Source organism: Lonchura striata, chromosome 6 (genome assembly GCF_050655825.1).
Source record: "Lonchura striata isolate lonStrDom1 chromosome 6, ASM5065582v1, whole genome shotgun sequence".
In the NCBI taxonomy this organism is placed as follows: Eukaryota; Metazoa; Chordata; class Aves; order Passeriformes; family Estrildidae; genus Lonchura; species Lonchura striata.
Window position 1 is genome coordinate 24,579,497 of NC_140708.1, and position 21,485 is coordinate 24,600,981.

General features: G+C 41.0%; 1 protein-coding gene across 1 annotated transcript; it reads right to left on the reverse strand.

Moving 5' to 3' along the window:
* Window positions 1-249: 249 nt before the first annotated feature.
* Window positions 250-7,836, reverse strand: ANKRD1 (ankyrin repeat domain 1). The gene is made up of 9 exons (XM_021540137.3): window positions 7,680-7,836; window positions 6,246-6,425; window positions 4,848-4,985; window positions 4,651-4,758; window positions 3,916-4,014; window positions 2,789-2,887; window positions 2,547-2,645; window positions 2,339-2,437; window positions 250-1,151 (listed from the first exon to the last, which is right to left on the reverse strand). The coding sequence occupies exons 1-9, from the start codon at window positions 7,707-7,709 to the stop codon at window positions 1,041-1,043; spliced, it is 963 nt and encodes a 320-aa protein (XP_021395812.1). The 5' UTR covers window positions 7,710-7,836; the 3' UTR covers window positions 250-1,040.
* Between the last annotated feature and the right edge of the window lie 13,649 nt (window positions 7,837-21,485).

Sequence of the window (21,485 nt, forward strand, 5' to 3'; positions counted from 1 at the left end):
GAACTCTAACTTTGCTTTACTAACTAATTGAAATAATGTCTTTCTGCTCTCATATGTGCCTCTATTTAACAAAATAAGTGAGATGGGGTTTATTTAACAGTGGCAGGGAGGTAGCATAAGGGATGGCTGCTCTTCTTTTTTTTAATTTTTAAGAATTTTATAGCAGACGCGATGTGAACTTCTTTTAAAGAGACAAAATTACCCCATGCATGCTCACCACTCCATCATTCACTCCAGTAAGTAAAAAGAACCACTCAATTAATTTAATCTGAAATGGATCAGTTCAAAATGTACAGAAAAAGCAGTACAAATTTACAAATATACATAATCTGATTTTGCATTCTTCTGTCATCATACTTTGTAGTAGCCTAGTTTTAAAAAAATTCACTTCCCTGAAAACAGTCTCCTCGCACCTTCACAACATTATATCTGAATCCTTCAGTCCAGAGGGGTACGTGGTGGTTGGAGCTCTGTCCTCGAGCTCGTTATCAACCACGATTGCCAAACCCTGTGTAAACACCATTGCTCAACTGCTTCATTAAATCCACTTGGCACCTCAGCATACCTTCTTCCAATGCTCTTCCACATACCGCCACTCAATTCACAGGTTATTTTAATAGTGAGACAAGGCAACAGTTGCAAGTATTTGCTATTTAGAGCTATTGGAAGGCTTGAGAAAAGTTGCTAATATAGTTGAAAATTCTGCCATTTAAGACAGAATTTATGATGCTGGCAAAAATTGCATTTAGAGCAATTGCATCTATTAAAAAAAAGCTTAAATAATGAACATAATTTAAAATTATTTTTAAATAAATAAATAATAAATATAAATAAATAAAGCCATTTTAGAGCTAGTGGAATTGTAACACTCAACCTGTCTTCTAAAATAATTTCTTTGCAGATGTCTTGCAGTTTTCAGTGAAGGCACCTCAAATAATCCAGTGCCATAAATATTTTCAATAGATGTTCAAGGACATTTTCATCCAGGTTTGTGGGAAGCATTTCAAAGCAGCAAAAAGAGCGTGGTCTGGTTTCTGTCGTCAGAATTTACCTAGATGGGCACTCTTTTTGGAATTGTCTTTCAGGCTGTTGAATATCTCTTTGGTGCCATTCTGCCACTGAAGAACAAGATCCATAGGGGTTTTCCCTTCCTGGTTAAAAGAAACAGAGGAATATTTAATTTCATCCAGTGATGACTAAGTCATTGTTTTTTTCCTAAATACCTGTTCAGTGCACCTGCATGACGTGAATCCCTTCTGCACACACAGGCTTAGACTTATTCTTGCACCCCTGGGGTCAGAGTATTTTTGCTGTACAGATCTAGTCCCAGTCCTGGTCAGACCCATGATGAAAACTGCCTGGGTTTCAGTGGGTTTAAGCAAATGCTGTGACCAGCAGAACATGCAGGTCTTCCTTTTGTTCTTGTTTCAAGTGATTAGAAATATATTTAGGTGCAATCTCAGTAAGACAGTCTTCCATTTAATGCAGAATTCAGGTAAAAGTTTAATTACAGTATGAGCCACAGGAATTAAGTAGGACCAACTTTTGTGTGCAAACAAAATCTGGGACGGCAAGTCTCTGTCCTTTGGGGCTGTACCTTCCACAGCTGTCATACTCTGATGAGGGATAATGCCAGGAGTGGCCACACTTCAGGGAGGTGGGCAGATAGTAGGGAGTACAGAGTGCTCCAGTGACTTTTCCTCCTTGTCCCCTGGGGTTTTGTCTGATTGTCAGTCAAAAACATTGACTGGCAATGGTAAAACCCATGCTACTGCTGCTAGGTTTGGATTTGGGAGAAGAGGTCTGTTAAGTGCTGTATTTTAACAAGTGGTCACAGAGCTCGAGCAGTGCTGCTGCTGCAGTGGCTCTGGGCACAGCCAGGTGTGGGGCTTGTCTGTGCTCAGCCACAGGGATTTGTTGTTAGCAGCCGGGCTAACAGCCACTCCTCCAGCTGTAGTGCTGGGGCTGGCCCTCACCGGTGGGCTTAGCAAAAAGATTTCTCTTACCAGCTAAGGTCTTTGTTGTCTCAGTGGTGGTTGAAGCCCAGGAGCTGTGCAGAGTAAGTGTCCTGTCTATTACATCTTTTCATGATATGAGTAATTAACAAGTCATAGAAAGGTGTGATGTTGTCTAAATAGCAGATAGTGGGTTCTGGTTTTAAAAGAGGTACTGGCTTTTCCTATTTTCCCTGACCTTCCCCAAGTTACCCCTTCCCTGTCTCAGCTCTGCTTTCATTAGCTCTGAAGTGTTCTAATTAAGCCCAGCTCGAAACCTTGCTCTGGTGGGAAACTGACTTTAAAGCTTTTTAAAATTACTTGGATTTTGTGCTATTACTCACGCAGTTCTTTAGAGTCAGATCTGCCCCGTGCAGGATCAGAAGCCTGATGATTTTGTAGCGGTTCAGCCTCACGGCGTCGTGCATTGGCGTGTCCCCCTCCTAGAGACGCGGAGCCAGCGTCAGTCCCGGCGCTGCTGCCGGGCCGGGCCGGGCCGGGCCGGGCCGGGCCGGGCCGGAGGAGCTGGAGGGCAGGGGTGCTGCTGCTTACCCGGTCTCTGGCGTTGAGATCTGCCTCGCAGGCGATGAGATGCTCCCCGCAGTCGTAGCGACCTGTTCGCACAGCCACGTGCAAGGGCGTGCTGAGCAGCTGAGGGTCAGGGCAGGAGATGGTCAGTGGCATGGAACGGGTGAAAGCTGCTTTAAAATCAGCTGCCAGAGATTATCTACTGGGAGCAAGGGTCAGCTTTTTGCCACAAATTTAAAAAGCTACAGAGCTCCAGAAGCATGTACCTTGTCTCTTGCATTTATGTTTATCCCTTTGTCCAGTAAGAATTTCAGAACATCCAGATTTCCACCCCGGCATGCCCAGTGCAGAGCTGTAGAATGAAGCTGTAATAGGAAAACGAAATTAAAAGTATTTTAATACATTATTATATTAAAAAATGACTATTTTAACCAGAGTTATAAATTAATCCAAATTAATTTTATGCGATTTAACCTTTAGCACTTCACTGTGATCACACAGTGAAGTGCTCTAGGTTAAAAAAAAATTCTAGTAACAGCTTTTCTTATTTTGCCCTAATTTCTGCAGCGCTGTGAATTTCTCACTCTTCACATTCATTGTATGGTACTCCTAAAGACAGAGATCTTGGCAATACTGCTGTGAAAGAGGATGTGTTTTGTCTATTCCTTGATCTTAGAAGTTACCTTTAGCCAGGTATGTGCTAGTTAATGTTTTTCATTTAATGCCCTTTTGGTTCTAAAATGCATAGAAAATTAAGCTCAAGGGAAAGAATAGTTCTCTTTAAAAAACAAACAAATCCCCAAGTTATGCAAGTCCACAAAGTGAATTTAAACCCTTCTCCTCTACAGGATCCAGCATCTGCCCTGAGCTGTGCGGGAAGGAGCGCCTTGATGCTCGCCCTCTGCCTGTCGCTGTTCCTCGCTCCGAGAGCCCCGCCGGGCTCGCAGGGGAGCGGCGCTGGCCAGGGCCGGCGGGGGAGCTGCGGGAGCTGCGGGTGCTCGGGACCCTCGGCCGGCATTGCGGAGGGCAGGGGGCTCTCCCGGGCACAGCCTTGGGATCCTGGTGCGGTGCTGACCCGGGGACAGCGCTGGCAGCGCTGCCGCCAGGCTGAGGCGGCCGCCTGGCCTCACTCTCCCTCCCTTCCCCAGGCTTTCTTGCTTGTGCCACCCTGCCACAGCGCTTCCTGTGTTTCCCAACAACCGCTCCGGCACAGGGAGGCAGGCACTCCCTCCTGAAACCTCTTCTCAACAATGTTGTTTTAAAGATAAATTTCAAAGACATCGCAAGGCCTTTTAGTACTCCTCCTCTGTGAGAAGCACTTCTATAAATGGTTCTCCTGGCACATATAAGGCAGTGAGCAGCTTTGGAAAGAGGTGTGAGTGGATGTGCATACCATGTCTTTCTGTTCAAGTTTGGCTCCAGCTTCCACCAGCTTTTTCACCACCTCTAGATGTCCTTCAGAGCATGCCCTGTGCAGCGCAGTGCGTTTGAACTGGCAATTGAAACAGTGCAAAGTTAGATATTACATATGGCACAAAACATCTTTAAATCTCTTCTCCTGCCCTCCCTAGGATGATGGCAAATACATACTCCTTGCTGGTTCCTTTTAGAGAGCTAATACTTTTGAGACCTGAAATATGCTAAATTTTAGTAGCAACCTGATAGCTGAGAGCTGCCTACCCAGCATTTTAAAGGATGGGAGAAGTATCTGCAGTATGGCATCCAGATTTAAAATGATGCCTGTTGAGTTCCCCATCCAACATGCTACACTGTGTCTTGAAAATACAGCTCATGCATTATGGAGTATGAGGGCAGCCACTTATTTCTGTTGTTCTGCAGAAAAATTTCTTATCTCTTTTTCCATAGCATTGGAAGCACCTTTTACAGAAAATCAGGTTCTCCTGGGCACCAACAGCCTTCTTTTAAATATAAAGGCCCTTTTTGAGATAATATGACTTTGAAGGGTCTCAGTGGCCACTAGAAAATTTGATGTACAAAACTTACGGCATTTATTTACATTTCCCCACCCCTTTTTGCCTCTCATGAGGGTGGAATCTACAAAACCTCATGGTAAAAGTTACTTTTGTTCTCTTCTGTAGCAGGTTTTGCATTAGGAAGCAGACTGTACCTTATCACAGACATTTGGATCCCCTTTGTCTGACAGGTATTTTTCAATTACTGGCAACTTATTCTCCAGTGCAGCTTTGAAGAATGTGGGAATATCCACGGGTCCTGTCTGAAGGAAAGAATATAGAGAACATAAATGTGTGTGGCACAAACCCTGATTAATACTTTCCCAGAATAAGCTACTTGGAAGTAACTTACAATAACTTCTGGTTCAGGTTTCTTTAAAACAGGCACTTTCACTTTCTTGCATCTTTTCTTCTTCTTCAGCTCAATAATTTTTTCAAGATCCTCCAAATTTTCAAGTTTTGACCTGGCCTCTAATTTCTTCTTCTTCAGCTGGAACAAATCAGGGAAAACAGCAAGTTGAGCTGTGTGACCACCTCTCCCTTTCAGAGTGCCAGGACAGCAATGTGATACTATTCAGCTGAATTCAACTAAGACTGGATGAACTTTGAAATAAATAGTTTAATTTTTTTTTCAGATAGGGTTTCTCTAGACCTGCTTGTAAAAAGCATCTGGGCATGAAATCAGTGTGGGGCACTGCTGACACCAAGGGCAGGTGTGTTGCCTGAACTGAGCTGCCATTAGGTGTTCTTGGCTTCAGGACAGTCACAAATGGGTTAACTCAGGGTGAATACAGATGACAGATTCTGTCCCATTGTGTGATTAAGGGTGAATACACTGGTGACACCCTGTCAGATGGTATATAGTTTTGTCAACTGAATTCTTACTCAAGTTATTTCCACCTTTTCTTTTTATTGTTCTCTGCATGTGTGGTTTGGTCTGCAGGTCATTGGTCTAATAGAAAATAATTATGTTGAAGTTTAAGAAGTAGTTTTTATTCTAGTGTTTCTGAGACTGACTTTCTTCCTCTTCATGTTTTAGAAAAAATCTTATTTCCCCTGCTACTTAAAGTTGATAATTTCCAAATCACTTTAAATTTTTAGGCCAGTTGATTGCTTATTCATTAAAAAAAAAAAAGATATTACAGCTACTGTGTTATGTGTTATTGGGGGGAAAGAACATCAGTACTTAAGGATCTAGGGAGAATTGTCATGCTCCAGGAATTGAAATTAGTACTTTTCTGTAGACTAGTATGAGTTTCATTTGTAGCTGTTCTTCCCAAATGTGCTAGTAAATGTAATGCCTTGTTTTCATAAAAAGAACATTTTCATGTTAATTAAGGCTTCTGGCTTCAGAAATGCACTCTTACATCTTTTGTGGGTTAGTGATTTTTGGTAGCAGTCATTAGGTGTGCAAGCTGAAGGTGTCTCCCTGGCTCTGACTGCTCCCCCTGCACTGACAGCCAGCAGCAGCTGAGCCTGGGCAGAGGAGGTCTCAGGGGTTCAGGCAGGCAGTATGGGGTGGTTTAGGTTCTGCCTCAATGTGTTACTGCCTGCACCCACAGGCTACAGAGGTGAGCACACCTCCGTGGTCTCCAGTGGGCTTTAGACCAGCCTTCTTTCATGGTAGTTTCCCAAGGGTTTTTCTAGCTCACCATGTATTTCTAACTTAGAGAGTGGCAGAACTTCAAGGACTGCAGCAGGAAATGCATACATGATGATAAAAATCCAAGCAGAAAACCCAAGAGCCTACCTCTGCATCGAGTTTTCTCTCCTTCTCATAAGCCAGATCACCTCGGGCCAGTGAGTGCTCAGGGATTGTCTTTAGGTCCTCCTGCTTCTCTAATCTTACTGCAGCTTCGTACTCTCCATTTTTGAAGTCCTCAGGGAGGAAGCTGCCAGTCTCTTTATCATCCACCTTCTTCCCAGTCACCTGTAAATGCAAACATGATATAATATAATCCGTGCATTCCTGACTGCAGCAGCCACCACCTGGAAACATGGATTGCCTCGGCTGATTGCACCTCATTCCTGCCCTCTCTCAGTGTGTGACAGCCAGGACAGGCCATTCTGCCTGTGCTTGGTTAGCTGGGGATGCAGCTGGTTGGGACATATCTCCCATGCACTTAAATTGGGTTGCTGAGGGTTTTCAAGGCTGGTTTTATCCATTGCTGTCAGTACCAAAGTCCCACTCATAGCAGAATGGCAGAAGCGCTATGTGGTGCTGTGCAGCAGCACAGCTTTCAATATTTTTCAGAAATATTTCTGATGCCAATTAAGTGTATGAAGAAATGACTTGTTAAACTTAGTAGAGGCAGATGTGTATTTTGAGAGTGGTTTGTGTGGCCTAGACTTTCTGTTTGATTTTATTTGTTTAGAGTCTAATGCAGAAGAAACTGTGAGAACCTTGCCAAAGATTTTAAGACAGCATTAATTACTTAGGCAGCTGTATCTTAAGCAAACCATCTGGGAAAATAAGTGCAGTGTTTTACTGAATCTTTCCCATTTTCCCAGTTTCTCCATCAGATCAGACATTCTTAGTCTGAATCCTGCAGTGGAATGTCCCATTACTTTTGGTCTAGACCTAATTTTTCAAAGACTGTTACATCATGAACAGAGGTGGCTGTAGGAACGGTTAGTTTATTATTAGAAAACAATACTATTATTAAGCTGCTAATTTAGTGTTATAAAATACTGTAGTTTCCAAGCACTATTATGTTGTCCCAGTCCCTTGTTATATAGGAATTACTTTGTGAGATCATAAAATTACTGGCTTCTAAAAATATATATGAATTAAAACCAAGGACAGAGTCAAATAAATAGCTACATTTTGGTTGATCTTTGCCTGGTAAACTATGCTGTGATGCCAAATCCAAACAGCTGTATAGTTATATCTGTGATGAGACCCTTTCCCAAAGAAAACTTAAAAATATAATATAATATAATATAATATAATATAATATAATATAATATAATATAATATAATATAATATAATATAATATAATATAATATAATATAATATAATATATAATATAATATAATATACATTATATGAGGGTTTGCACCTAGACCACAGCAGTCTAACTTGCTAAATCAGTGATCCACAAAGGTCTTCTTTCTGTGCCTGGTCCAATGGCAGTCTAGAAAATAATGAATTGTGAGTAAATGAAGGAAGGTTGCACCTACCAGCTCTTCTACTTTCATCATCATCGTCATATTTGCTGTTGATCGAAGGCTGTGCTCCTGTATGGCTGGAACCTCCCAGGGCTCAGGCCAGCTCTGCAGGAACCACCACGCTCACTGCACTTATATATCTTTGGGAGAACTGTGCTTGAATGAGATAATCTTCCAACCTGGGAATCCGAGTATGCCCCTTGTGCTTGCCAGCTGAGAGGTGGCTCAGGCTCATTCCAGACACGTTAATGAGCCAGATCTGGTGTCGAGGCAGCGAGGGGCGTCAGCTGGGCCAGGAAGGGGGAGAGCCCCACAGCCCCACCACAGTATGGGAACCAGAATGAAATGTGAGCTCATCATTCCTTTGGCAATGACTGCACTGCTCAGCAATGCCAGCCATTCTGTGCTCCCAGTGCCCACTAGGACAGCTGTGTGTTGATGCAGCATTATAACTTCATCTTCTTCTTTCTTTTTTTTTTTTTAATTGACATTCAGATGTCTGTAAGACACTGTAAAGGGTAAATGGCTTATGTACAATGCTTATAGCAATATCTTCCTGCTAAATGGACTATTACCTCTGAAGTCTCAAAAAGCCATTATTTTCATTGCTATTTATTCTTGGATGATAAACACTTTTAGGGGAAAGGCTTTTTCTCATCATGATGACAGTCTTCTATATTTGTTGGAAGGAATTCTCTGAAGGGATTACTATACCAGAATGATGTCTCTGGTGCTAAAAGGGCCTATGACATGATGAGCTACAATCAGTGTAAGATATCAAAACAGTAAGATTTGCATTTTTTTGGACCCTTGTCAATTATTATAAGCCAAATAATGAATTATGTTTATGCAAAGAAAAAAAAAGATGAAGGGGGGAAAACGTAATACTGTTTTCTCGGGCAATATTTTCCTTCTGGATACGGAGAGAATAGACGTCCAGAAGTGATTGTTTATTTTTTAGGATAAGATGAGATACAGACGAATATATGAAGATGATGTGTGTGTTTTGGGGGAAAAGGGCTATTGAATCCTTTGGGAAAGCTTTTCTTATGCTATGAATCAAAGCAGTCTGGAATCAGGAGAATGATCACCAGCAGAAAGCAGCTTTATAGGAGGAAGAGGCACTAATCTTTGCATTCAAAGAGTGTGAGTAAATGCCAAGACACATCGGTTCTGCGACAGTGCAATGCCTGGAAGTGCTGTCCGGTGAGGCACGCACGTCACCTGGCTGAAATGAATACAGCAGCTCAGGTGCTCCAAGCACAACATGTACACAAGTGCTTCACCAAATGGAGACCTAGCTCGGGTGTTGTTTATACCATCAGCATCATTAGCATGCTGCATTCCTGACATTGACCTTTCAAGGTGTCTCTCCTCTGAACTATCCCCCAGTAATCCGAGTACATCCAAACTTGTCTTCTGGTGCCCATCATACCTATGCCCTCCCTTTCCCTGAAATGAAGCTGGACATCAGGTGGTTCCTTTACCACTCAGAATATATATGACATTAGAGAATGAGTCCCAGAACTAAAATAGAGTATGTGCTAGCAACACAACCTTTCAGAACATTTTTTTCTAAACTTAAGTACAGCAACGCTATCATTACCCCCCAGTGGTATGTTCTGAATCTCACTGCCAGGCTTTTTTTCACTGCAGTTTTGTACTCCTGGTAAATGTCTCTGTGACAAGAGGCAGCTCTGGCATTTTCTTGTGTTCTAACAGTTTACCTCAATCTGATCAGTTCTCTGATTTTTACTTGGGAGATTGTCTTGAAATCCACAACTCTAACAGGATGGCTGGATAGAATGCTTCCTGTTTAGTGAAAACAGATGACAGCAGAGACCTGATGCAGAAAAAAAATGTAGAGGTTTGCTTTTAGAACAGAAATTGTTTAAGGAACTGTGAACTTCCTCTGGACTCATTTTTTTGAAGCTTACTTTTCCCTTTTTTTGCTTGCCTTCTTTTTCTTTTTTTTTTTAACAGCCTGAGATATAAAACTGACTCAGCAAATGTGGAAGCTTCCTTAATGTGGAAGCTTTAAGGGGATAGATCTTCCTTTGCAAATGGTACATAAATCCAGAGCTAGAGTAGCTTTACAGGAAACCTCAGTGCTCTGAGGGGAAACAGAAACCAATTCTCACAAGTGCTGCCAAAACACCACTGTTTATTCATCTTTAAAGCAACCCATCCATGATGACTAAAAGAATAATAAAAAATAGAATATTCCTTGATTATCCAAAATTTCTATTTTGAAATAGTGGCACCCAGAAACCCACTTTAACCAAAGCCTGGGATCTAAATTAACCTAACAGTAATTGCTTTTAAGCTAAATGTCATGTAAACAAAGGCAACACGATTGAAATAGCAGAAATGCACCAGTTTGTATCAGCTAAGACTCTTGGCTTATCACTATTGCTTCATATTGGAGGGGGAAGTAGTATAATGAGCTTGTAACCTTGTACTGGACAGTAACCACTCAATCACCTTTCATCAAGTGATTTCTCGTTAAGGTGGTAATAGCAGATGGTCAGTGGGTGATGTGTAACAGGAATCTAAAAAACTCTTGCCACTCCACTGAAGGATAAGGGCAGAGAAATCATCTGCAAGGTGTGAGGCAACTGGATATTGTCACAAAACTCCTCCACAGAGAAAACACGAAAGGACAGTAGGCTCATCATGACAGGCAGAGAACTGTGGCACACCCTGTTCCCTGCTACCAAAATTGAACTGACTAGAGTAAAGAATGTTTGTCATTAATTTTTCTAAGTGATTAATGCTAGTGTGAAAGTATCATGTATGATAAAAATGTTATTGCCACCTCCTGTCAAGTGTGCCACGGTCGTGTGTTCAGTGGTGTCACTGCTCATCTGTCTTGCATTTTCCAGCACTCTGCCCTTGGCTCTGTCCATGCACCCATAGGTGCTGCCCTTGGATGCCACTGTGCCTGGCTGCCTGTTGTCCTTTCCCTGCTGCTAAGTAAGTAAGGTATGAGAAAATCACTTGCTGAGGAGTGCTTATGCACCTAAGAGGTTATTGAGCCAGCAAACTGTTCCATATGTGTGCAAAGATAAATTCTTAACCAAGGTACACAGAAGCAGCAACCACAGGTTACTCCTCCTGGTTTAGTGATGTGTTAGTGTGCAATGGCTTGTTTATTTTGCAGTGTGTGTGTGCACCCAGCACACTTTATATATCCACATGAAACAGCAGTATGTAACTGCATATTGCAAGAAATGCATTTATTTTCTCATCTTTCTTTTAGCTGTTTGTTTTTCATAAAAGGCAGGAAACACTTTTATTTGTCTAACATATTCTCTTCAATACTTTTGTCAAGAAGTTAACTGATTTGGGAATAAGTTAACTAGGATTTTACATCATTGTTTGGACACGTGATGAAAATACTAAACGATGTTGAACCAGGAACTGATCCATGTGGGAATCTGCTGGAAATAGTTCCTCTCATTACTCTCACCACTTTGCAATCTGTCAGTGAGCCAACTTTTAGTTCTTCCAAAGTGCATCCTTTTAATTCCATACAATGCATGCTTTTTAATCATACCAACATATGCCATAAAATGAAATGCCTTTGGCAAGACCCAAGTAAACTGCATTAACGTGAATGCTACTCTCAAACAGACCTTTAATTCTGCAAAAAGACACTTTTTAAAAAAGGTTTTCTTTGCACCTAGCCCTACAGATTGGCATCCATTTCGTGTAACTTGTCTGATTCTGTCTTGATAAAGCTTTGGTTAGCTCTTCGCCCTGTTTTCCCAGAACTAAGTCATGTCAGTCAGCCTGTTGTTAACTCTTTCATCATTTTCAGCCGGTCAAAACATCTTGGGAGCTAAAAAAAAAATGAAAAGGAGCTTCTCTGCTTTACTGGCACTGAAGCTGGCCTATGATATCTTTGGATGCAGCCCAAGTGGATGCTCTACCTGAGGGAGATTCCTGCTCCTTGTGAATAAAAAGGAGCTCAGGGAATCAAGGTGATAAAGAATTGGATGGATTTTGCTTTAAAATACAGGAATGTTTTCATAAAGCATTGATTTTGTAATCTCTTAGCAAAACAGTAGTGTGTCACAACTCTCTTATAAGATGTGCACTCAGGCAGCCTCTCTCTTTCTCATTTATTGGAGTCATATCCACTATAATGTTATAAATAGCTTGAGAATAATTTTAAAATCACTATTACCTGGAAAAATAACCCTTTTCTTTTTTAATTTTGGGAAGAGAGGGTTTATTGGTTTGGGTTTTGTTTTTGCTTTTAACAGTTTGCAATTAAAATGTAAATGTGTAAATCTGCTTCACATTAAATTTGCTGAAAAGCTATTTCTTCCCTTTCATGAAGTTTCATTGGCAGTAAGATATCACTGGATTTTTATCCAAGCTCTGTTTAACAAATATCTCCTTTGATTCCAATAATACCAGTGAGGGTGCAAATTTACAATTACATTATATCATATGTTGGTCATCCTCTTTGGGCTGGAGGATAGATACTTCCTTGGCTGCAAATAGGATAAGAAAATACTTCTTCTCTTTTTTGTCAGTTTATTGTAGGTATATGGCATTTAATATAAAATAAGTTTGAGTTTAATTTTAGAGAAGAAAGTAAAACACCAAGATAAAAAAAGGCAAGCAAAAAAACCTTGAATGCACCTTTTCCCCTAAAGTTTCATAATCAGAGACAAACTTATGTCTGTGATGAATTTGGAGAAAAACCTTGTGTTCTTTTGTAACCCAGAAGTTTTACAGGAGTCTGTTATGACACTGGCATGGGGTTTCTGTATTCTGTTTCATTTCAGGTTCAGAAAGTGTAGGGAGTGCATGCAAAGGGAGGAAAGAAGAGTGAATTATCTAAGTTGGTTTCTCTGGGTCTGCAAACTGCAATGTATTCATCTGCAGACACTATTTTTAGGAAGTTGTTATTTCACAAAGGAAAATACTAAAAACCTCCCCCATAGATATTTTGTCTCAGCAAAGGCATCTCCACGGCACAGCCAGCTGGATAAGGAGACCATGGGGTAGGTATTTTGCCCAAAAAAATCTGTTGTTATCCAAAAGAGCCAGAGAAATGACAGGCTGTGACCAGGACCAGCCAGTTCCTCCTGAAGCTCTGCCCATATCCAATTCACATATCCTGTGAGAAATTTGTTATGAGCTCTGCTTCTCTTTTCATGTTTTTTCAACCACCTGTGTGGCAAAGACAGTGTAGGCACAGGCTGTTCTCACTCTAAAATCATAGAAAGAGAGAAAGATCCTTCTCTTTCCTCCCCCTTGGGTATAGATAGAGATGGCATTATTAATGCAGGATGGCATTAATCCAAATGAAACACTAAATTTCATGGTGAAGAAATGTAAAAACAAATACATACTTTACTTTTTCCTCATGGAAACCAGAAAAAATTAAGAAGATACTGGAGGTCATTGTCATTTGTCAATGCCCAGTTTTTCAGATGGCCAAGGGCTGCCGATGAGTGACCACAGGAGTGAATACATTCCCAGAGGTTCCTGCCTCAATGGCAAAGAAGAGGCCACTGCCTTCTCTGACACTTGGATTCAGACCACTGAGTTGTCTTTAATTCAAGTGAGTGGCCAGGAAATTCTGTCGAGTAACCTTATGTTTTCATACAGTGGTGTGTGACGAGGAAAGGAAAAGGCATTGCTATCCCACTAAGCAGTATGAGTCAGAGAACTAGTTTGGAGGAAATGAGAAATCACCAGAGGCTTTGCCAAGAAACTGCAGCTTGTGAGACACAGCACAGTTCAGCCAGTTATTTTGTTTTCTTCATGCAGTGTCTCTGCAATTCTTAGTTTTTGCAGAAAGTGGAAAAGAAATATTGGAACATGGGATGTCTAAATTCCACCAGCCTCCTGGCTTTCCTGAAGAAAGGAAGTGTTGGGCATTTCTGACTGACTACAACTTTGTCTGAACTCCAGCTCAAATAGGTATGGAAAAAGTGTTTCCTTTTCTCTTGCAATATTCCTAAGATCTATTTGTCAGAGGCCAAACACATGGTCATAGTCTGAACTCTTAGGTTTGCATGTGCTGGCTCAGAATGCCAGACTGCTGAGGTTAGAGCTAGGTACAGGTGAATTTGTGATTATCCTTGCAATTTCCTTTTGGGCTTTCCTCTTTTTGTGTTTGAACACAGAAATCAGTAGAAATGTTTTCCCTGTCTTTTGGGGGAAAAAAATTCACTTGAGACGTTTATGACATTTGTCACCTCCTGTCAGAAATCCCTACCAGGTGACCTAGAGAATTGCACAGATTGAAGATAGATGTTGCTTTGATCAAAAGCCAGTCAATCAATAAATCAGGAGCAAGAGAAAAACTGAATTCCAAAAACAGCCAAAATAAAGACCTGTCATGTATTTTAAGCATCTACCCAGCACTAAGATCATTAGAGCTGTGTTCTGTGTCCAACAATGTTCATTCGATTTTTGAGGGCTACTCAAAACTAGGGGGAAAAAAAGTAGTACCTTGAGTATGGGGTTAAAATGTAATTTTATTTGCTTTAAATTACAGCTGTACATTTGAGAAGGGCACTTTTTAATCCCTTATCAAAGCATTCTATTTTTCTTTGATCTAACTAGAATTTATTGTGTGCAGTTGCCACCAGCATCTGTAATCCTTCTTAAAATCCCTATATGCATTCCACTTTCTTCCAGGCTGGCCTTTTTCTGTCCATCATGAACCTATTCTCCCTTTTGTTTATATGTGCATCTTCCATTTGTTTCCACTGGGGTTAGAGGCACTCACAATACAAATGAATAGTCCTTTGAAGTGTATGTTTTCTTTGTATTTTGTTTCACATGATCATTAATTAATACATTTATTTGCCACTCAGGGAGATCTCAGTTATCTGTATTAAGGGAGCCTTTAGAATGAGGGGGAAAAAACCCAAATATTTTCCTGCTTGTTGCTGCCTAGGAATAATGGCAGGGCCATTTAGCAGCTTTCTTAGATATAGCAGGACTCTATCACCCAGTGGTAGAGTTTCATTGGCACCCTTATGACATTTTTATGTAAAGAAAAACTAAAATGGAAAGTTTTGAACCTGTGAAATGTTGCCTCTTGTCACCTGTAAGTGGCCTTAGTAGTTTGAGGTCATCCCATAGCTGTTTTGTACACTCAGTGAAGTCCTGGTCTTCCTCACACACACAAGGCATTCTGCATTGATGGACTGTCCCAAAACCACTGACTTGGCATAGAAACCCTCCAGTGAAGTGTACACCTCTGAAAATGGTACCTAATACACTCTGGGACCACAGTACCCATTTCTTACTGAAAATAAAACCAAGCCAAGTAGGCTGTAGCAATTACTTAAACATCAGAAATCATGAGGGAATTAGATACCAACTCAGAAACAGAATCATGAAACTTGCAGGCTCTTGGTCTGAGTGTATCTCCGTGCTTATTACAAAGTTGCTGATGGGTGGAGACAGTCCATGTGGTGCCTGGTTTTAAGTGTAAGCTTAAAAATGAAAAACTGAACAGATTAATATTTTAATTTTTTGTACTTCCAACATTACATTAAATCAGATAATTCAAAGGTTTTGGGATAAAATGGTAAATTTTCCCTGTGCATTTTAGAATGTTATATCTATTTATCTTTCCAGGTAGTATAGCTTTGTCTTGGTTTGACAACAAACCAGGACAAGCTTTCAGTTCATAACTTGTATGCGTTGAAGTCTAATGCCTAAAATCCATAGTCTCTGGTTATGTCCTAAATGAGTTTGCAGATTCCCAATAATCAGTTCTTACCTTCAAGAAGCTAAAACACAGTTGGCTGAAGCTAATATGTCAAAAAAAAAAAAAAAAAAAAAAAGAAGCTTACAGAAGAAGCCCTTGATCTATTCCATTACAATGTAAGAGCACCCTCAGTTAAAAAGAGAAATCCCAAAATCATAGGTTAGTCTGCCTTTTGAAAATCCAGTAACCACAAAATAGGTGCTACCTTCAGCATCTTTGCAGAAGGTTGTGCTATAGTTGTATTGGACTTCACCCTGGTTGCTTCAGTTCTCTCAAGATGAAAACCAACAATTTCACTCTCTCTTTGGCCAGCACAAAGCAAATTTATCTCATGTTTTTTCTGCCAGCTGTGTGCTATCACCAGTGAGATGGTTCTTCATGAACTGTCACATGAAGCAGATCATTTATATGGAAATCATCCCTAGATGCAGTAAAATTACCACAAACCACCATGTTGAAGTGCACAATTTGTGCCAAGACTTTTCACTTCTCTTTCAGGACAGTGTTTTCCTAAGGCAGCTAAACACAAAAATTCAGCCACAAGACATCCCAGCTGACAAGAACAAGTTAGTAATACTAGTTCTGCTCACAGAAGAGAAAATTAAACTTCTCTGAAGTTTCACAAAGTGCTTCTTGCTCTAAGCATAAATTAGTTTCCACAATCAGCTCTTTCCATCTTGCAAGGACAGTTGTCTGTGAGATTTCTGCTGGCTGAACTAGTGCAGAGTTCTCTTTGATCTTAGCATACTTCCTCTCTCATTAAGATGGCTTGAGCACAAGGGATGAAAGTAATAGTATCTTTTAAGAAATGACAGGATGTATTTATTAGTCATAATAATTGTGAGAAAGAGGAGCCAAGTAACTGTCCAAAGCATCAGTCAGTAGTGGACAAACTCAGCTACAGCAAGGAGCTGGACATGGAGTACAAACACACTTCTTGATCAGAGCAAGTGCAACACCACCTCCACAGCCTCTGGAGCTGCAGGTTCATGGAGCCCCTAAGTCCAGGGAAAACATGTAGGGTCAGAAGTTTGCAGGGTTTTGGTTGAGGACTAAACCTCAGCAGCTGTTGCCTACCCCTTCTACTGTGTCTGCACATGGATTGCAAGACCTTCACACCAGAAATTATTCCAAGTTGCAGCTGCTAGATATTCATAACAAATGTCTAATGGCTAAAATTGTGTGCTGTGGGCAGTGTCACCTTTCATGTCATATGGGGACAATGGTGTATTCTCCACTGTGGCTGGGATGTGTCATCCTAACATCATCTGGAGCTGTACTCCCAGACCAGGAACTGCTGTCACTGAGCAGTAAGTTCAGACCCCTGCTGATGCTTGCTTTGTATCAAGTTACTGTTTTCTGACATTGTAGATATACCAGAACTGAGTAGCTGCCACTGTGTCTCACTGCAAGAGGGAAAGTGTAACTGTAGTAGCCCTGTCTATGAATTACATTTGAATCAGGTTTGATTCCAGGTTACAGCAGGACAAGGGACATGTGCATCCCATTCCAGATGCAAGTTTGTGCTTCCAAAGGCAATGTGCCTTTTGTGCTGATGTTGGGGATCACCAGGAGAAAACACAAGGAGAATTTATTCTGTTGTTGAACAGAGGCGAATGAACTGCTGCTGACCAACATGAAGTTTCTGCTGGATTGCTCTGAAATGCCTTTCTTCAGAATCACAGAATCTCTGACTAGTCTGAGTTGGAAGGGACCCACAAAGGTCACTGAGTCCAACTCTTACGTGAATGGCCCATACAGGGATTGAACCATGACTCTGACATTATTAGCACCACGCTCCAACCAGCTGAGCTTCAAGTAATCCGGAGTCAGTCTTCTGGGAAGCATATGCCTTTCTACTGGTTTACACTGTAGAAACCAGAAATACTGTTTCCATTAATCAATCAATTTTCCAACCCCCAGAACCTCTCAATCTTATGAAAATTTTCTTTTTGTTAAGATACAATGAGGTGCCACAACCAGCCCGAGGAGATGGAAAGCACAGAGAAGCTCCTCTGATGTGTAGGGGTCAGTGCTGGCCAGTGACCCAAAGGACAATGCACCTCACACCTCAGAGCTGGCAAGGATATACTCTACACCACCTCATGTGGGCTCCAGTGCCTTCAGGACACTTTGCCCCTGACACAGCTGATTATATGTCCTATTGTATGTCCTGGATATGCTGAGCTTAGGGAAAATACCTGGAACAACTCTGTGTGTGCACAACAACAGCTGGTCTGTGTTCAACAGCCAAATAACCAGAATTTTTCTTTTGAAGTGGTAAGTTGCATATTGCCATTCTGAATCAGTAGAATTGGTGCATCTGATAATCATATGTGATTATCTGTCTTTTTCCAGCTCTAAATCTAGATTTGACAGAGATTTGAACTCAATGCCAAAGGCACAGACAGAAGAGAAGGAAACATCACTTTCTTTCTTTGCTTTATAAGAGAAAAAAACATTAGAGCCCAGTGCCCTTCCTGTGGAAGGACAGGACACATTGAATTAGATGCTATCATCCTTTAACAAGTTCTGGGATTATTTTTGAAATTACAAAAACAACCAGACGAGTTCTTTCTTGTTTACAAGACAACTGTTCTCACAAAATAAATCCAGCAACAAAGGGGAGTGGCAGGGAAATATGGATAGTATTTGGTTTCACTAACAGTCTAGTCAGATGAAAATATCCCCCCTATATCTGACCCTCAGGGTGTGTTGCTGTTTAAGTGAAGCCAAGTCGCATAATGCTCAGCCAAGACAGCACCAAATTTGGCCTGATGAGGTGTTGAGAATGAGATTTATTACACCATATTTATGTGTATAGAATCAGTTTAAAGAAGTACTGCAGTACTTGCCATCATGTAGGTAAATGGCCTCACCCTGAAATGCACTCGGATACCTTGCCTGGTGCTGAGTCACTACACTCCTGCAGGAGTTAATCAGAGCTGGGAGCTTTGGATGTCTTAGGATTTGCCTCATACAGAGTGTGATGTACAGGATCCCGCTGACAAACCCTCCTTCTTAAAATTAAACTGCAGTTTAATTTTAGGATTTGGCACTGATGTGTATTTTGTGTCTTCTTTTGTCATCACACACATAAATTACAGTGCAATTCTTACAGAGAGATGAGGGCTAAAAGTCCTTTTTGAGGAGTTTTGCCATAGCTGAGAGATCTTTTTCTTATGCAAAGCAGAAAAATAGTATCTGTCCCACAAGAAAACCAAAAGTTAGCAGAACTTTGAGTCAGTAATGCCTCTTCCCCTTTCTCTGCTGTGTATCCTCCCTCTTGACATGTACTGACTTAATATTTCACTTCATAATGAAGCAAACCCTGAAAACATTACGGATTTTTAGCATTTGCAAGAATCTTGTCTCTGACTTTGACTTGGGTTTTGTTGAAGAAAAATATCATAAGAAACTATTGGATTCAATCTATCACTTAATTGATTTGGATTTCTAAATTCACTTACATCTCTTACAAAAGAGCACCAAATATTTTAAGGGGAATTTTAGCTCAAATTCACACTCTGAGCTACCAAGAAATAAACAGTTTACATGAAATGATGCAGCTGAGAAGGGAGAAATAACCCTAATGATTAGCAAATTCAGGAACTTGTTCAGAATCTGAATATGTAGGTTTTGGTTTTCATGTACATGAGAAGAATCCTTCCCAGTCCCTCTAATGGTGGCATTTTTTCTGCACCTAGGAATGTCATAAACAGATCATACCAAAAAATCATTCAGAATCACATTTCCTAAAATTACAATGACAATATTATTCACCATAAATGCTATTACACTAAAAATAAGAGGAATGATAAACTATATTATATAAAAGTGCACATATGCATATATGTGCGCTTTCCTGTTTCCTATATCTCTACTATTCCTTCAGTATTTTTTATACCCTTTCTAACAAGTGAAAGTGAATCTCTAATTCATAACCTCTAATCTTGATAATATATTCAATCATATTGAGCTATTCCTGAAATAAACCTCTCTAGTTTTTTATATCATTTGTATTCTCCAAATCCCACCCACATAATTGGAAGCTTTTGAGGCATAGTATGTGTGTTCACAACACAAAAGAGAGCTATCCACAGGCTGCAGAACTGTGGGGCATTAATTTACATAAGGTAGGAACTTATAAATCACAAGATACTTCTTTATGATGGTGTGATTTAACATAATTTATTCACATTCATACCTTATCTTCTTAAAGCAATTGGAAACACTTCTATTTGCTTATCATTGTATTTTCAATAAATGGTTTAAGAGTTTATTAGAATATTAAGAGGCATTGATCAAGTAAGCTGTTTTTTACCAGAAAAAAACCCATCACAGCTCACAGATAGTTAAAAGTACAATAATCTTTATAAAGAACCATTAACTGTGTTCCTTTGTTTTAAATCCCAGCCACCCCTGTACTCTGCTAGCAAGCTGTGCTGAACCAGGTGTTTCTGCTAAGGACCAGGGACCAGCTGACCTTCTGGCAGGTAGCTCATGAGAGAGCAGAGGAGACCAGACCATCTCCACTGAGAAGGCAAGCAGGAGTGGAGCAGCTTTAAGTGCCAGCAGGCTCCTTTTTAGCCCCAAAATGAGGTAAGTGCTACCTTTATTTTGGGCTACTGTTGAGGGAGATATGCTTGCTTTGTTTACACTGATATGCTGCAGTCTGTTTACTGTGTTTAAGTGTCATTTATAATGTGCCCCACAGGAGCTGTGCTTTGAGATTATTGTCTTTGTGCTCTGAGATGTTTTGTAGAAGTTTAGACTTCTGTTTGAGTGTTTGGAATTTGTGCTTTAACTAGCTGCCTTTCCCCAGGGTGACTGACAAAAAAAGAGGTGGTGTATAAACTTCACCAGCTTCTGTGATTCTGTAACTGAAGCTGTTTCCTTGGCTTCTAAGAGTTCCCTAATGTTTAGGACAGAAGATAATTCAGAGGATAGGTTGGGTATACCACCCCTTTCCTGTAGAGCAGTGAGAAAGGAGGTAAGATGTGAACAGAAACCTGAAGTTTGTGTGATGGACCACTTGTTGCTCTTCTGCAGGAGCAATTTCTAAAGGAGGATGAAGGAAAAAATCCTGTTTGTTTTTTTGGATGGTTTTGCCTTTGTCTGCTACAGCCTTTTAGTTCCTCCTTTGAAAGAAAAAAAAACCTTGAATATTCAGATGGAATCTAACATTTGTCAAAGAAACCCCTAACCTTTCCCCACTTAAAAACCTGCTGTGAATCAGAGTTCATTACACCCCTTGTTCCCTCTTTGATCCCAGTTCCTCCCCTCACGCTGCAGAAGAGATGAACTAAGAAACCACTGAGGCATGGGGGCTGCCCTGAGACTTGTTGCAATATAGCTATGGAAATTATTGTCAAGTATTTCGGGGAGGGTGGGGGGAAGGGGTATGGGCTGCTTGTCTTGAAAGGTTCCCAGGCTTCCATATGCAGAGAAGAGCTGGTGTTTGGCTGGAGTGGGGCACAGAGGAGCTCTGCAGCACCTGCATGCTCTAAGGGCTGCATCTGCACTCATGGTCAGGGGCTGAGTCCTGGAGGCAGCAGGTTCCTCTGTTTCTGTTGCTTTGGGAGAGGCCAGCAGTCAAGTGCCTGCTGTGGCATCAAGCTGTGTTTTGACTGGGAGTACTCCAATATCCGCCTTAATGCCTATTCATAGGTAGTCAGGAGCTCAAAAACTGTGCATAGTCAAGTTGCTAAACAGTATATGTGAAGAAGTTAGATTTTTGTGGGTGTTTTTCCCTTTTGGTCTTGCTGCTTCACCAGCATCAGAGGGATCTCCAGCACTCTTCAGTCTCTGCCGCTCTGTAGCCACCAGCAGGTCTTTGCCAAAAGCCTGATTTCATCATTGGCCTTTCTGAGGAACCCCAGGCCAACAGACAGGGCAGGGGACTGTGTGCCTTGTACCTGTGATGGCACACGGTGACTTACCTTCCCCCTGGTATGTTTAAAAACACCATGAATTGTTTTGTACCGCCCGTACCTGTATTCTGTGGCACCCAGAGCAGATGAGCTGGACGACTCGGTCACGCTTGGCTGCAGGTAACAGCCAGA